Source organism: Poromitra crassiceps (genome assembly GCF_964638095.1).
Source record: "Poromitra crassiceps genome assembly, chromosome: 27".
Taxonomy (NCBI): domain Eukaryota; kingdom Metazoa; phylum Chordata; class Actinopteri; order Beryciformes; family Melamphaidae; genus Poromitra; species Poromitra crassiceps.
This window is the reverse complement of record NC_139650.1, coordinates 4,833,478-4,850,350: the sequence shown is the minus strand read 5'-3', so window position 1 is coordinate 4,850,350 and position 16,873 is coordinate 4,833,478. Positions and strand designations below refer to the sequence as shown.

Genomic DNA, 16,873 nt, shown 5'->3' with positions numbered 1-16,873 from the left:
CACTGCTCTCAGTCAGAACCAGGTCCACTGCACTACAGTGGCTGCTCTCAGTCAGAACCAGGTCCACTGCTCTCAGTCAGAACCAGGTCCACTGCACCACAGTGGCTCCTCTCAGTCAGTCAGAACCAGGTCCACTGCACCACAGTGGCTGCTCACAGTCAGAACCAGGTCCACTGCACCACAGTGGCTCCTCTCAGTCAGAACCAGGTCCACTGCCCACAGTGGCTCCTCTCAGTCAGAACCAGGTCCACTGCACCACAGTGGCTCCTCTCAGTCAGAACCAGGTCCACTGCACCACAGTGGCTGCTCTCAGTCAGAACCAGGTCCACTGCACCACAGTGGCTCCTCTCAGTGAGTCAGAACCCGCTATGCTGATGCTTCACACTGCGGCTGCTGGCAACGCTTTGCCTCCACCTCCCCAGCCTCCACCTTCTAGCTCAGAGTCTGCATGGCTCAGAGGCTAAACGTGTATTCTAGATCAGAGTCTGCATGGCTCAGAGGCTAAACGTGTATTCTAGATCAGAGTCTGCATGGCTCAGAGGCTAAACGTGTATTCTAGATCAGAGTCTGCATGGCTCAGAGGCTAAACATGTATTCTAGCTCAGAGTCTGCATGGCTCAAAAAGTGAACATGTATTCCATGTCTTGCTTTAGGCTCCCTCTGTTACTCACTAAGGCTTTAAATTCATCTGGAATCTTGTATCCCCATGGGGGGATTTTGCTGCCCTCCCTGCTCGGCGTAGCATGCTGCTGGGCCGGTTCAGGGAGGAGCATTCAATTCAATTCAATTCAATTCAATTCAATTCAATTCAATTCAATTTAATTTATTGTTGTCCACAATGTGGAAATTTGTCTTTGGCTTCACAGGTTTGCTTGCACACATGTAAAGTACAGTACACAGACACAGTACACAGCACAGGAAATGATAGGGTACATAATACAACATAGAACAAGAGATCAGGACAACAACACATTACAGACAGCGATAACGGACATGGTTCTGATGTGGATGAGTCTGACGTTTATGAATTTAGCAGATTTATTGCGTTTGGTATGAAAGACTTTTTGTAGATGTTCTTGGTTGCTGCAGGAACTCTATAGCGTCGTCCGGAGGGCAGTTTTGTGAACTCATTAAAAAGGGGATGTACAGGGTCACACAATTTGTCTGGCTTTTCGTGCCACTCATGTTTTATAAATACATCCAAGTTGTTCTTGTTCTTTCCCAATAATTTTACTCGCCATGTTTGTAATTCGGGACAGTCTATTTCTGTTCTTAGCTCCTAGATTCCCATACCATGTACACATGTCAAAGGTCAAAATACTTTCAATAAGGCTCCTGTAGACAGTCTCCAGAATAGCTTTGCTTATTTTGTATGAATCCAATTTCCTCATTAGATACAAACGCTGCATCGCTTTCTTAAAGATGTATTCTGTGTTGGCTGTGAAACTTAGATTGCAGTCAAACAAGGTTCCTAAGTATTTCAACTCCTCCACTGTTTCAACAGGCTGGTCATCAATCAAAACAGGTGTAAAATCTTGACCTGCGTTGCGGTGACTCGCAATGACCAGCTCCCTAGTTTTAGCTCCATTAATATAAAGGGCACTGTCTTCACACCATTTAATAAGTTCTTCAATGTGGTGGAAGTATGTAGATTCATTAACTGTGTCCCCTGTCTTCATAAGGCCAACTAACACCATATCATCAGCATTGGCAGATTGCATTCATAATTTGTATTGCATTTGTGTACAAGGAAAATAAAACAGCAGAAAGGACGCAACCTTGTGGTGCTCCTGTATTCAGGATAACTGTCTCAGAGGTGATGCCACTGAACCTCACTCTCTGTGCTCGATCTGAGAGGAACTCTATATGATGTAGCAGTTTGTGTTGATGTCACAAAGCCTTTGAATCAAAATGTGTTTCTGCACACAGTTGAACGCAGAACTGAAATCTATAAATAAAAGTCTAGCAAAACTGTGCGGCTGCTGTAGATGCTAAAGCATCTTCTGTAAAGAGTGGAGCCTTCAAAGCCAAACATAACTGCATTTCCATTTATGCAATTATTGGTTAAATCTATGATGAGAGTGTTCTTGAATGAACAGTTGGGTTTAGGCAACAAAAGAAACTTGGTTATGGGTTATGGTTATGGTTATGGGTCTGGGTCAGTTGGTTGGGGTTATGGTTATGGGTCTGGGTCAGTTGGTTGGGGTTATGGTTATGGGGTCTGGGTCAGTTGGTTGGGGTTATGGTTATGGGTCTGGGTCAGTTGGTTGGGGTTATGGTTATGGGGTCTGGGTCAGTTGGTTGGGGTTATGGTTATGGGGTCTGGGTCAGTTGGTTGGGGTTATGGTTATGGTTATGGGGTCTGGGTCAGTTGGTTGGGGTTATGGTTATGGGGTCTGGGTCAGTTGGTTGGGGTTATGGTTATGGTTATGGGGTCTGGGTCAGGACTTGAACCAGCTCTCTCATGACGAGAAAGTTACAAGTCAGGAACGCTACGGATCCTCCAATCCCACCAAATCTCCCTCCTCCCGACTTTGACCTACTTAAACCTCAGACTGTCATTATGATGTGCATAACGTTAATTATTCACATATCTAGAAACATGAGACACTATTTTTGTTCAAAAATGTTCATATTTGACATTTCTTTGGATTCTAGAAACGTACAATGCTGACATTTTAATCTGGCGCCTGGTTTGGCAGTGGCACTACCAGAGCCTACTGTATATACAGGACCCTACTGTATATACAGGACCCTACTGTATATACAGGACCCTACTGTACTATATATAGCAGGAGGGGTGGGTGTGGCCAGACACTATACTGTATATAGCAGGAGGGGTGGGTGTGGCCGGACACTATACTGTATATAGAGACACTGCATGAAATAGGCCACGCCCATCACGGGGGAAAAGCTCCGTTCATTTCCACACACCAGCGTCATTTTCCTTGAATTAAACATAGCTAAAAGCTGTTGTGTGGTGGGGCTGCGCAGACAACAAATGTAAAAAATCGCCAGTTAAAGTTTTTTTGTACTCCTGAGCAAAACAAGGAAGCCAGTGAGAATTGGCGAGAACAAAAATGTGGATCTAGCTGTCAAGGATGTAAGTTGGAGTGTTCATCTTCCGTATATACGATATTTTTGTGCAACATGCAACCATGCACGTGACATAGGAGAACGCCAGGATTGGAGGGGGGCTTTCTGTTTTCCCCCATTTTGGGCGTGGCTTCTGAATGATGACGCGTTACGCAGTGTCTCTATAGCAGGAGGGGTGGGTGTGGCCAGACCTACAGTAACTGTATATTGCAGGAGGGGTGGGTGTGGCCAGACACTATACTGTATATAGCAGGAGGGGTGGATGTGGTGAATGGTGGGATGAGAAGTCATGAATAGAGAACATAAGCTCTTCAGGAAGTTGACGGAGAGCTTCTCTCCCTTCTCATTACTGCGTGTTTGAATAGGTGGAAGAGAAGACTGAGCGTCTTGTACAAACAAAAAGACTCCATCGTTACCACAATACTGTAATGAGTCGGCAATGTCAACACTCTCCAGGGTCTTTGGTTCCTGCATGTGGGTCCCAGGCTTTTGATCACACTGTCATTATAGTGTTTTTTGCTGAGGTGACGATATCAGGCGGGTTAAATTGGCTTCATGTATAATTTACTCATTAACACGTTTCAGGTTTCTGAGCCCTGGGTTTTGTGTTTGATACATTATGTGCTCTGGTGCCGTCTCCCTTCCGATAGACGATAAACTGGTAAGTTATTCATCAGAAGCAGCAGGGTTATTGAAATGTGTTGATAGAAATTTGCTCAAAGGGACTAAATGCTGTCAATGGTTGTATATATCGTACTTGACGGTGGATATATTCAGCTGGATTCTTGCACGGGTGACTTTTATAATGGGGCAATTGTTCTCAAAAGGATCTTGAATAAAACCGAATGTACCACAGACAGCCAACACAAGTCTGCACAACCCTGCTGACTAATAGACGCTTTCAACTCCACAACATCAACATTCTAAATTGCCCCGCAGCGTACTTCCTGTTGCAGTGTTTGACAGGACATAGCCTACTGTAGGTGACATAGCCTACTGTAGGTTCCAACTATTGAGAAGCAAAGTGGAACGTCACTTCCTGCTTCAGCAAGGTACCAGAGATTTTCATCCGCCATGTATTTTCCCATATAGACATTTCGTAAAATGCTTATAAAAAGAGTTTTACTTGTTCAAACCAAACGGTACAGATATATTTTGAAACAGGAGAGATCGCATAACATTTCACTCGGACCAAAACGTTAAAAAAAATGCGGGTTGAAAGAAAATATTTTTTCGATGTTGTTGTTTTTTTGTTTTGGTCCGAGTGAAAGGTTCTATGGTCTCTCCCGATTCTAAATATAGCTGAACCGTTTGGTTTGACCAAGTAAAACAATTTTTATAAGCATTTTACGAAATGTCTATGGGAAAATAAATTGCAGAAGAAAATCTCTGGTACAGTGCTGAAGCAGGAAGTGACGTTCACTTTGCCTCTCTATAGCAACACAATTGTGTGAAAACCGTCTATACGAGGGATCAGCCGAGCAGCATTTTGGTAAACAAACCGCGTCACTGGGTGGCAACGGCAATGGAACCCTATGGAGCCCAAGTGGCGCGAGGCTTGTGTGTCTGACTCTAGCCGTCTAACTGTTTACATTTTAAAAACTGCGACAGTTCACACAACTTTAACACGACATGTATATATATTATAGAATATACATCAAACTATTGAGCTACTTCTACAGCACATTTCCTATTTTCTCCCCACCTCCCCCCTCTCCTCCCTCCTCCCTCTCCCTCCCTCCTCCACTCTCCTGCTTTCTTCAAATGTTCAAATGTTATCTTTATTCTGTATATTCTTGTTACTGTGTGTTAGCTAGAATCAGCTAGACATACTTTCTGTGAAGCCCTCTGAGACATGCTTGTGAATTAGGGCTATATAAATAAACTTGACTTGACTTGACTTGACTTCTGCTCTCACTGAGAATGTCAAAATATAAGCGATGTTTTTGAGATATTAACCTTTGTTTGGCACAACTCATACTATTAGCTGCCGCGGGGTTCCGCATTTCTGGGTGTCAAGTGACGTCACTACACTTTGTCAAGATTCCTTTTGCAAAAATAAAAATAATAAAAGCATATTCTTCTTCAGCATGCCTCTGGTGTATAGAGAGACGCTAACACTACCAGTGTCCAAAAGCCTCTCCCCTCTCATGCCTAGAGAGAGGCTTTACCCCCACAGGGCTTACAAATCCTAGAAATAGCCCCGTGTCAAAGCTAGAGTTGCAGATGACAAATTGAACAGGAGGTCATCAAGTTGTTAGTAAAAATGCAGTGTGTTCGTGTCTGAAGCCTCAGAAGATCTGCTGCGCTGGTGCTACCTCAACATCAATCAGTCCCATGACGACTCTCATCAGTTCACCTCCAGCTGTCAGACGGGCATGAGCAGACAAGGCCTCTGTCATCTAGGCTTTCTGTATGCGTGTAAGCACAAAGATTAAGAACTAACTCTATCCAGTGTGTACAGTAAGGAACTGAATCTTCTTCCTTCAATAGTTCCCTAAAGGCCCATCATGGAACAGTTGCAACAAGATTTCAATATTCCACTGCAGACATTATTTCTTTGCAAAAACTAACTACTAACTAGACCATCCTGCATGGATCACACCAGCTGCGACGCCCATGGCCTGAATGTGGGCTAGGGGCGTAAAGTGGGTGTGTGTGGGTGTGTGGGGGGGCTTGCTCGGACCACACCCATTTTCGAAACTCGGCCTTCATTTTGACGTCAGCTCCACACCTGTAAAGTTGCGTGAGTGCGTCTTGCAGGTTTTCACGTTATCGCGGTGACAAAATCTGCCCCACAGACATAAACACCTGGCCAAGTATTCACACGGCCTCTCCTCTGTGGAAGTTCCCACACAATAGGTGTCACCAGGACCATGTTTTGCCTGGATGACTCACAGACACACTCAGACTCACGAGGTGAAAACATCACCAGACACACTGTGGTGGCTGCTGTTTTTCACCCTTGATGTTTGTTAGAGCAACATCCTGAGCATAATATGCATCACGTCCACAGTTGCAACACTGCCCTAAAACATGACAACACCTGAAGGGATACAATTACTTTTTTTGGGACAATGTTTCTTCTGTATTTACATTGCATTGCATTGGATGTTTTACTATTGTGCAAATAAACCTTTCTCAATGGGTTCTTCTCATTTGTTAGTTGACGTTTCTTGGTGCAAACTATTCTTCAGAACATTCTTAACAAACTGCTTTTAAAAAGTGATGGGGGGGACATGTACCCCAACAGTGATGATTATAATAATCAATTAAAGAATTATTGCAACCTCATAAATAATTGAATAGCACAAACATGAGCCTATGGAATAAGTATGGCAATATTATCAGGTAGGGATAGTATAGTGGGAAAAATGATATAAACTCACTTCTAGTAGCGTGCCACAAACAATAAGCACCTATTGGAATATTATAGTGATTTTTTTGTGTGGCTTTGCATAATAACTTCATTGTGCTATTACACACTTTCTTACCTGTTTCTATTATTACACAGTAAACAGTGTCTATGATTACCTTCATAAATGTTAGGATTATTAACAACAAAACATAAAATAAAATAAAATAAAATAAAATAAAATAAAATAAAATAAAATAAAATAAAATAAAATAAAATAAAATAAAATAAAATAAAATAACCAAGTCCTGAAGTGGCCTATATAATATATAGGCTATATATGTAGGCCAGTGGTGTTAGTGCTGTGTCTGGTTCGGGTTAAGGGGTAATTATATGACAGTATAGTTCAGCCCAAGTCGTTTGTAGCCTGGAGGAAGCAGAGTAATCACCGCTGACTGCAGCTTCCTGTCCAATAGGCTGCAGCACAGAAGTCTCTCACACAAGTCGAGAGTAGTGGTGGGAGGAAAGAGAGACTGACTGCACAGCGAACTGATCTCAGATACTATCCGAAACTGAAGCAGTGGCTGCTCGCTTCCACACTTTGAAATAAGTTGGCCAACAACGCGCTCCACTTGGGACTTTGTTTACAAAACGGATTGGAAGCTGGGAAAGCTACACTCCAGACAAAGACTATTATTCAGAGAAAGAGAGAGAGAGAGAGAGAGAGAGCTGCCTGCAGAGAGACACACTAAACTTACCAACATCTGGTGGTGTGCTGCTAGCTGGAGAACGGGGCGAGTCGCACTGAGAAACTTCAGAGGCGGAGAGAGAGAGAGAGAGAGAGAGAAAACTATCTTCTGTGGAGAAGAAGAATGCATTGAAGCAACAGTTTTGGAGCGCGTACATGAGACGCGGAGAGGATATTCGTGGCCGTGGAAAGTGACAGGAGTGAGGTGGTGGAGGGGGGGGGGGGGGGGGACGTAGGACGCGCCGAAGGTCGGAAAGGAGATAAGTCCACCTGGAGAGGTCAGAGAATGAATTAGCCTAACAACTGCTGCACTGTGTCCCAGCCAGGCCAGGCCAGCGAGAAGGTAAGGAGGTGTTGTTGGAGTGGTGGTGGTGGTGCTTGTTGTTGTTGTTGTTGGTCTTCTGTATTACGGTATAAATGCAGGCAGAACTGGATCCCCAGGTTGGGGCTGCTGAGACATGCACAGACTCGCTTTGGGAAAGCGCAGGGGCACAGACCTAACAGCCTAATAAAAGGTAAACAGAATCAAACAAAGTCGGTATAGTTACTAGCCTTCACTTTAAATCTCGATTCAAAATAGCATTATTATTTGAATGACAAGCGACATTGTTTTGGGTCTAATACAAAAAGAACAACTTTTTTGGACTTGGCACTGTTTTCAAAGCGTGTGTGTGTGGTGTGAGCTGTTTTCACTTTCCCCCGAAAGTTCTCAAACCTGTCACCATTTAAAAAGCAACCGGCAGTTACACCACGACCTAGACTAGAGAGACGAATGAACTGAAGACAGGTATTAAACTGATCAAAACACGTCTAAACCCAAGTGTCTTGAGTTAAGTTGAGTTGCAGAGATTATCTACACTTTGGTGCCAGCCAGGCACGGGAGCGCGCAAACAGCTGTCCAACGGAGATGATTGCGCAGGGAGGCGCGCACAAAACACATGTTGGCACGTGACGCACAGGCTAAGGAACTTGGCCAGTCTCAATAATTGGCCTAATTGTACTAATCAACAAATGGATCCTCTGATCTGATTGGCAGAGCCATCAAGCGCTTTTGAAATGCTCGATAATCACCTGTGAACACAGCAGCAGTTAATAAACGTTTTAATGGACCATTAGAAATTATCCCACCTTGTTGTAGTTGGGTTTAGCTGCTGTTCAAAAACTCAAAACAACATTTGATTGTTATTCATATTAAAAATAATTCTTAATTTACTGCTATTATTAAGAAATATATATTATTTCGCGATTGATATTGATATTGAAAAGATTTATTGGAAGTCTGTGTCCCTTTATTTTTAGAGCAACGTTTTGTTTTTTACACTGGTTCTCAAATTGGGGTCCGGGGACCCCCAGGGGTCCTTGAAGGGCTTCCAGGGGGTCCCCAGCAAAAAGGGGATTCATTTATTTTCACTATAATTCCATCCATAAGTAACACGATGACAGAATGTATGACTATTGTGATCATGGCTTTCATACACTTTCTGTAATAAAACATCTAAAAGCAAAAATCATAGGTGTGACCGTGGGACCATGGGACAAAATCTTATCAAATGGGGGGTCTGGTCTAATTTGTGTCAGTTTAGGGGTCCTTGATGTGAAAAAGTTGGAGAAGCACTGTTTTATAAAATCAATTTTATAAAAGCAATACGCCACTCTTATCACCTGCTTTATAGTGATTTTAGACTATCTGAGAGGGTTTTATGCTCCTTCCCAGTCACATAACGACACCTCTCAGCTGATGTATCATCACTGTCGAGTGCAGCGTCGTGGCTTATAGCTCAATTTAAAATGCTATACGAGATGCTATCTCTCATGTGACCCATGCTGTCATGTCTGTTGTGGTTATATGTTGATTTAGTGGCTCTGTGCACCCCAGGCTCACTCCCCCCCCCCCCCCCCCCCCCCTTCCCCCACCTCCTCACACCAGAGCCACGCCCCTGCCCATGGATGAGGCGAGGACTGCCCCTGCCATCTCCCCAGAGCCCCCTGATGATGGGGACCCCGGTCTGCCGGCTCCGCCTCCCAGTGGCCACACCCCCAGTGACCCCACACCTAGTGCCCACACACCCAGTGACCCCACACCTAGTGACCCCACACCCAGTGCCATCACGGAGGCCGCCACCAGCAGCCCACACCCAACGCCCAGCACAGGTGAGCAACAGCAAACACACACACACACACACACACACACACACACACACACACACACTGCTTTTTTTCACTCCACCGGCATGGCGCGTTGGTCAGGTGTGTGTTAGACGGAGAAAGAAATCGTCTGCAAATGGTTATGTGGTAGGACTGAACATGCCTTGGATATAGGCGAGTATTTACTGTAGCAGATTCAGTACATGATTCATATGATCGTTTATCGTCTTTCAGTGAAATCATATTGTCATGATATGAAGATATTTCAATGGTGTGACGCACATTTCTGCGCTCTCTAAATTGACGACGACGAGCACATTTGACTTAAAAACTCTCGATAGTCGTCGCAAGGACAGTTTCTTCCCAGCTGCCAACCGCCTCTTCAACGAGGCACAAAAGTCCCCTTGGTGAGTCTGTGTGTGTCATCATGGTAAGATGTGGTCCTGGTGGCACATATTGTGGCGAGAGCTACCACAGAAGCCATTTTGAATGAGTACTTTGCCAGGTCTGTCTGTTTGGACAGATTTTGGGAACAAGATATAGCGTTAAAAAACCGTGCAAGATGCAGTCACAAAACTTGACGTGTGCAGTTGAAATGATAATGAAGGCCAAGCTTGAAAATGGGTGTGGCCCTGGTGAAAATGGGCGTGGCCCTGGTGAAAAGGGGCGTGTCCCTGTTGGAAATGGGCGTGGCACGGATGAAAAGGGGCGTGGCCCTGTTGAAAACGGGCGTGGCCCTGGTGAAAATGGGCGTGGTCCTGGTGAAAAGGGGTGTGGCCCTGGCCCACATTGGTTTGAAGTGACAGGCATCGTGGCTGGTGTGATCTCACAAGATGCCCTCAGTTGAAGGTGTTTGTAGTATACATGAACCATACATAAGAGATATTGAGACAAATCCTTCTGATTATCACCATATTAATTGCAACCATATTGCCCGGCCCTAATCACTACTGTAACACCAAGTTTTGTCTTTTGGTGTGTGTATGATTGTGTGTGCGTGTGTGTGTGTGTGTGTGTGTGTGTGTGTGTGTGTGTGTGTGTGTGCGTGTGTGTGTGTGTGTGTGTGTGTGTGTGTGTGTGTGTGTGTGTGTGTGTGTGAATCTATGATTGTGAGAGAAGATAGAAGAGCTGGTGGATTAGTGCAGACAGGGAAGATGTCTCCATGCTGTTTCACGCATGTGAACCTCATTATGCTAGGAGGTTGGCTAGTGTGTATGCACGTCGTGTGTGTGTGCCTGTGTGCCTGTGTGTGTGTGTGTGTGTGTGTGTGTGTGTGTGTGTGTGTGCGTGTGCGTGCGCGTGCGCGCGTCCGCACTTACGTACGTGTGTGCGTGTGTGTGTGTGCGCGCGTGTGTGCGTGTATGTCGCTATAGGAGACATTCTTACCCGAACGCAAGAATGCAGCCATTTACTCAGCGTTGTGAAAGTGTATTTAAGTTGATGACAGTTTTCCAAAGTGGACTCCTCTTGAGTCTGGGGTGTGTTTGAAAGCCTGCAGACACTAGTAACTAGTCGTGGCTAATGATAGCTCCAGTGACTCACTCACTAAGCCTGAGGAAAGTCACTGTGTGTTTGCGGTGGAAGGCCTAGCTAGCCATTCATTAGGTCAGAGGCCACCGGCAGGCACAACTGGTGGTGAGGATGTGCTGCCTTCTATCAGGGATGATGGGGAGTGTGTGTGGGTGTGTGTGTGTGTGTGTGTGTGTGTGTGTGTGTGTGTGTGTGTGTGTGTGTGTGTGTGTGTGTGTGTGTGTGTGTGTGTGTGTGTGTGTGTGTGTGTGTGCGCGCGCGTGTATGTGTGTGTATCATGAGGGGTCAGGTCCACGCAGCCCTGAGGAATGCTAAAAGGTCTCCTGGGAGTTGGGGAATGCCCCCTGACCCTCCCCGTCACGCGTTGGTCACGGTCAGGGGTGAGTGACAGGGGGGGGGCGGGGACAGCAGGACATGTGTCCCTGAATGACTCATCGAGGATCAATGTTGAGCAGTAATCTATTACCCAGTAACATTATTACCGTAATATATTACTTTCCCCAGTAACGAGTAGTGTGAGGGATTGCAATTTCCAAGACAGTAATAATATTACCAATCAAAGTAACTTCAAGTTACTGCATTACTTTCTCGGGCCAACGCAACGTGTGGAGATAGGTCTGGCTTACAACACTACTGCGTAGTGCAAATCAATAGAAAGTATAATGCAGTTTGGCTGATCGGTGACTCAAATCAATATAGTAATATAACAGGTAATGTAACTAATTATGTTTGAAACCAAGTAATAAGTAGTGTGATATTATTACTTTTTTTTAAGAAGTAATAAGTCAAGAGTAACTTATTACACTTGCTGGGTAACTTGCCCTACACTGTCTCTATGATCAGCTGAAACTTCCTGAAAAAAAACACTACAATGGTTGTACTGTGGGCTCCCAGATGATTGGAGATCTCCGCCTACCAACTGTCTGGAAGTCCTTGTCGTGTAGTTTGAACGGCGGTGAGCGCCCGACAACAAACAAGCCTACTGGAAATGATGCTCTACCCACATTGATTATCCTCCGTACTGAAACAAAACACAAACTGGAGATACAGCAAATCACTTTGTAACACGGAGGTTACTTTTTAAAACATTGAAAATGGATGTCGCGAGCAACGCTACATTATTTGATTCCGTTTTAATCGTTTACAAGCACGCGACTTCTGCATGTGCCCGCCCCTTCTGTATTAAGGCCCGCCCTAAAGACTCTGATTGGTTCGATGCATTTCTTTATTTTTTTTTACTCTCAAATTGTTTCCACCCAGTTTTAACAACGGAAGCTGGGAGAAAGTCCTCAGTCTCTAGTTGAGCAACACAGATAGAACTTACTGAGTCTCTACACTGACTGGATCAGATCAGAGTGCAGGTCCTATGGGGTAATTAGGGTAGGTGTGGTTAACAGTTAGGGAAGTGTGCAGAGGTTTTAAGTGGCTTGTTGCCGTGGGAACCTGCCACAAAAATCTTCGTTAGTAGGACATGTCTCGACCAAATCTATTATGATTAGTCCACTGAATTGACAATAACACAGGATCCACACACGCACACCTCAGTCCTCCGCTACACTGCGGTTTACCACGCGCAGTGTTAAGTACAGCATCACACGTAATGAGAATACCTGTGTTAGAGTGATTCAACTTGTGCCCCAACATGTTGTGACTTTACCTGTGCTCCCTACAGGAAGTCAACACAAACTACAACTGACTTGACCTGTGCTCCCTACAGGAAGTCAACACAAACTACAACTGACTTGACCTGTGCTCCCTTCAGGAAGTCAACACAAACTACAACTGACTTTACCTGTGCTCACTACAGGAAGTCAATACAAACTACAACTGACTTTACCTGTGCTCCCTACAGGAAGTCAACACAAACTACAACTGACTTGACCTGTGCTCCCTTCAGGAAGTCAACACAAACTACAACTGACTTTACCTGTGCTCCCTACAGGAAGTCAACACAAACTACAACTGACTTTACCTGTGCTCCCTACAGGAAGTCAACACAAACTACAACTGACTTTACCTGTGCTCACTACAGGAAGTCAACACAAACTACAACTGACTTGACCTGTGCTCCCTTCAGGAAGTCAACACAAACTACAACTGACTTTACCTGTGCTCACTACAGGAAGTCAATACAAACTACAACTGACTTTACCTGTGCTCCCTACAGGAAGTCAACACAAACTACAACTGACTTGACCTGTGCTCCCTTCAGGAAGTCAACACAAACTACAACTGACTTTACCTGTGCTCCCTACAGGAAGTCAATACAAACTACAACTGACTTTACCTGTGCTCCCTACAGGAAGTCAACACAAACTACAACTGACTTTACCTGTGCTCACTACAGGAAGTCAACACAAACTACAACTGACTTTACCTGTGCTCCCTACAGGAAGTCAACACAAACTACAACTGACTTTACCTGTGCTCACTACAGGAAGCCAACACAAACTACAACTGACTTTACCTGTGCTCCCTACAGGAAGTCAACACAAACTACAACTGACTTTACCTGTGCTCACTACAGGAAGTCAACACAAACTACAACTGACTTTACCTGTGCTCCCTACAGGAAGTCAACACAAACTACAACTGACTTTACCTGTGCTCACTACAGGAAGTCGACACAAACTACAACTGACTTTACCTGTGCTCCCTACAGGAAACCAACACAAACTACAACTGACTTTACCTGTGCTCACTACAGGAAGCCAACACAAACTACAACTGACTTTACCTGTGCTCACTACAGGAAGTCAACACAAACTACAACTGACTTTACCTGTGCTCCCTACAGGAAGCCAACACAAACTACAACTGACTTTACCTGTGCTCCCTACAGGAAGTCGACACAAACTACAACTGACTTTACCTGTGCTCACTACAGGAAGTCAACACAAACTACAACTGACTTTACCTGTGCTCACTACAGGAAGTCGACACAAACTACAACTGACTTTACCTGTGCTCACTACAGGAAGTCAACACAAACTACAACTGACTTTACCTGTGCTCCCTTCAGGAAGTCAATACAAACTACAACTGACTTTACCTGTGCTCCCTACAGGAAGTCAACACAAACTACAACTGACTTTACCTGTGCTCCCTTCAGGAAGTCAACACAAACTACAACTGACTTGACCTGTGCTCCCTTCAGGAAGTCAACACAAACTACAACTGACTTTACCTGTGCTCCCTTCAGGAAGTCAATACAAACTACAACTGACTTTACCTGTGCTCCCTTCAGGAAGTCAATACAAACTACAACTGACTTGACCTGTGCTCCCTACAGGAAGTCAACACAAACTACAACTGACTTTACCTGTGCTCCCTTCAGGAAGTCAATACAAACTACAACTGACTTTACCTGTGCTCCCTTCAGGAAGTCAATACAAACTACAACTGACTTGACCTGTGCTCACTACAGGAAGTCAACACAAACTACAACTGACTTTACCTGTGCTCACTACAGGAAGTCAACACAAACTACAACTGACTTTACCTGTGCTCACTACAGGAAGTCAACACAAACTACAACTGACTTGACCTGTGCTCACTACAGGAAGTCAATACAAACTACAACTGACTTTACCTGTGCTCACTACAGGAAGTCAACACAAACTACAACTGACTTTACCTGTGCTCACTACAGGAAGTCAATACAAACTACAACTGATTTACCTGTGCTCACTACAGGAAGTCAACACAAACTACAACTGACTTTACCTGTGCTCCCTACAGGAAGTCAACACAAACTACAACTGACTTTACCTGTGCTCCCTACAGGAAGTCAACACAAACTACAACTGACTTGACCTGTAGCCTGTACTACGAAGCTATCTTAACAGACCCGCGATCTGTCACTTTGATCTGGTTTGACTGAACAGGATCAAAGCTATCTAGTTTAACGATACTACGACGCTGGTTTTCTACTCGATAACTGAAGCTGGGATCTGCCTGTGCACGCGCACGTTTTTCGCTCGTGCACAGGCGCGCGTCCAAGCGAAAGAGGTGCGCTAGCCAATCACATTATGAACAGCTGAGTTGATCCACGCCCACACCCATTTCCTCGTTCAATGAAAGCGCAGTGCGTGATCAGAGTTTTAGCGGATATTTAATGTAACCTATGTCAGAATGAAAATCCGCGTTGGATATAGTCTGCTGAAGGACTGCTAAAGCTGCCGCTTGTATTCACATCAGTCATTTGATTTACTTTGATCAGCGATTTCTGTCCCCTAAATGTGTAATCACAGCGTATAAATTTCCACAATCTGTAAACCTATTTAGACCATAGATTTAGAAACGCATGCTCAATGAATAATGATCTCTATCACTCATGTGTGTGGTTGCACTGATCGAATAATTAATATATAAAATAATCATAATGCTGATGCCTAATATAAAAGAGAAAACTGCTGAACTGAATTGAGACGATGCGGGCATAGTTTTCATTGATAAAAACTAGCCTATTTTTGCTCATATATTGGCATACAGCCTACAGTTCCAGCTGAAACATGCAAGAGTAGCCTGCATATTTAGTAGCCTATTGGGGCTATCCCATATTTATCCCATATCTATATTATATGTATAGGCTTTTCTGGCATGTAGGAGAATATCACCCTCACTCCATGCATTTGAGGCTCCGTGTATGATATGCGCTGCGTGATTAATAGTGATCATATTTCTCCACGCATCGTTGAGCTGTTAAGACATAAAGTGGTAAGTAGGCTTAATTTAATTATGTAGCCTACAGAGCCAAATGTTTTTCTTGTTCTATTCTCAGTTGACTGCAATCTATTTTTCATATGGCGATCTTATAGCCTATGAATGGTGAGTGACTCCAGAGAGCCGATTATATGGGTCTGTCATGGATTTTGATCTTATCCTCTGAAGCTAACCTGGTCGGGACCAGGTTAGCTTTGCAGCATGAGTTGCCATGGTGATAAGAAGTTAACTTGCTTTGTAGTACGGCTAAACCAGGGTTAAACCTGAAGTTACCTCGCTAAACCACTAATCTTGCTTTGTAGTACAGGCTACTGTGCTCCCTTCAGGAAGTCAACACAAACTACAACTGTGGCTGCTGCCACTAAAGTTAGACGTGTGTCTGGCCTGGTGTGTGTGTACGTAGGTGTGTCTGTGTCTGTGTCTGTGTCTGTGTCTGTGTGTGTGTGTGTGTGTGTGTGTGTGTGTGTGTGTGTGTGTGTGTGTGTGTGTGTGTGTGTGTGTGTACGTGTGCGTGTTCAGGCTGAGGGTAGGTAGGTGTGGAGGGGAGGATTGGTCATCAGACCACAGAGGGCAACAAGGCCCTGCTTTCAGCACTCTGCTCTACCCTACCCCCATCCCATAGCGCACACACACACACACACACACACACACACACACACACACACACACACACACACACACACACACACACACACACACACACACACACACACACACACACACACACACACACACACACACACAGCAATGTATAGGGCTCATTGAGGCCTGCACTGGGCTTGTAGCACAGCAGTGTATGTCTGCCTGCCTGTGGACTTCATCCTTCAGTCACAGCATGGCTGAAGGTGATTTCACACCAGCCACAATAAGCAGGTCAAGCTGAACATCAGTCAGCCTCACCACACACCTTTAAAGGGATACGCCAACATTTTGAGAGTTTAGATGGCTTTATTTTCACTCTGCGCGCTACAAACAACGGTGCAGCAGCCCTCGCTGCTAGTTAGCTTAGCGCTACAATGGCACTCTATGGTACTTTAGCCTACTCTCGTTCAAAATACACATTCCAACAGGGCCAGAAACACTCACATGTACACGTTGTGACTCGTGTACTCACCACGCGATGAAATAATAATCCAAAGTTACGTGAAACGGCCATTTTCCTAGTAAATCCACACACTGAAAACGAACAAAGAGTAACCGACCTAACAGAGTAAAACTGAAGTTACTTCCTCGTCTGCCATGAGCTGCGCATGCACTGTGTGCAGTCATCAGTA

The 16,873-nt window shown here is 44.7% G+C and overlaps 1 protein-coding gene across 1 annotated transcript in view; it reads left to right on the top strand.

Moving 5' to 3' along the window:
• The first annotated feature begins 7,175 nt into the window (after positions 1 to 7,175).
• Positions 7,176 to 16,873, top strand: part of mdfi (MyoD family inhibitor) — a 64,201-nt gene continuing 54,503 nt past the window's right edge. The window contains exons 1-2 of the mRNA XM_083661668.1: positions 7,176 to 7,542; positions 9,127 to 9,350. Coding sequence (XP_083517794.1) covers positions 9,143 to 9,350 — 208 coding nt within the window. The 5' untranslated portion in view covers positions 7,176 to 7,542; positions 9,127 to 9,142. The remainder of the gene's footprint in view (positions 7,543 to 9,126; positions 9,351 to 16,873) is intronic.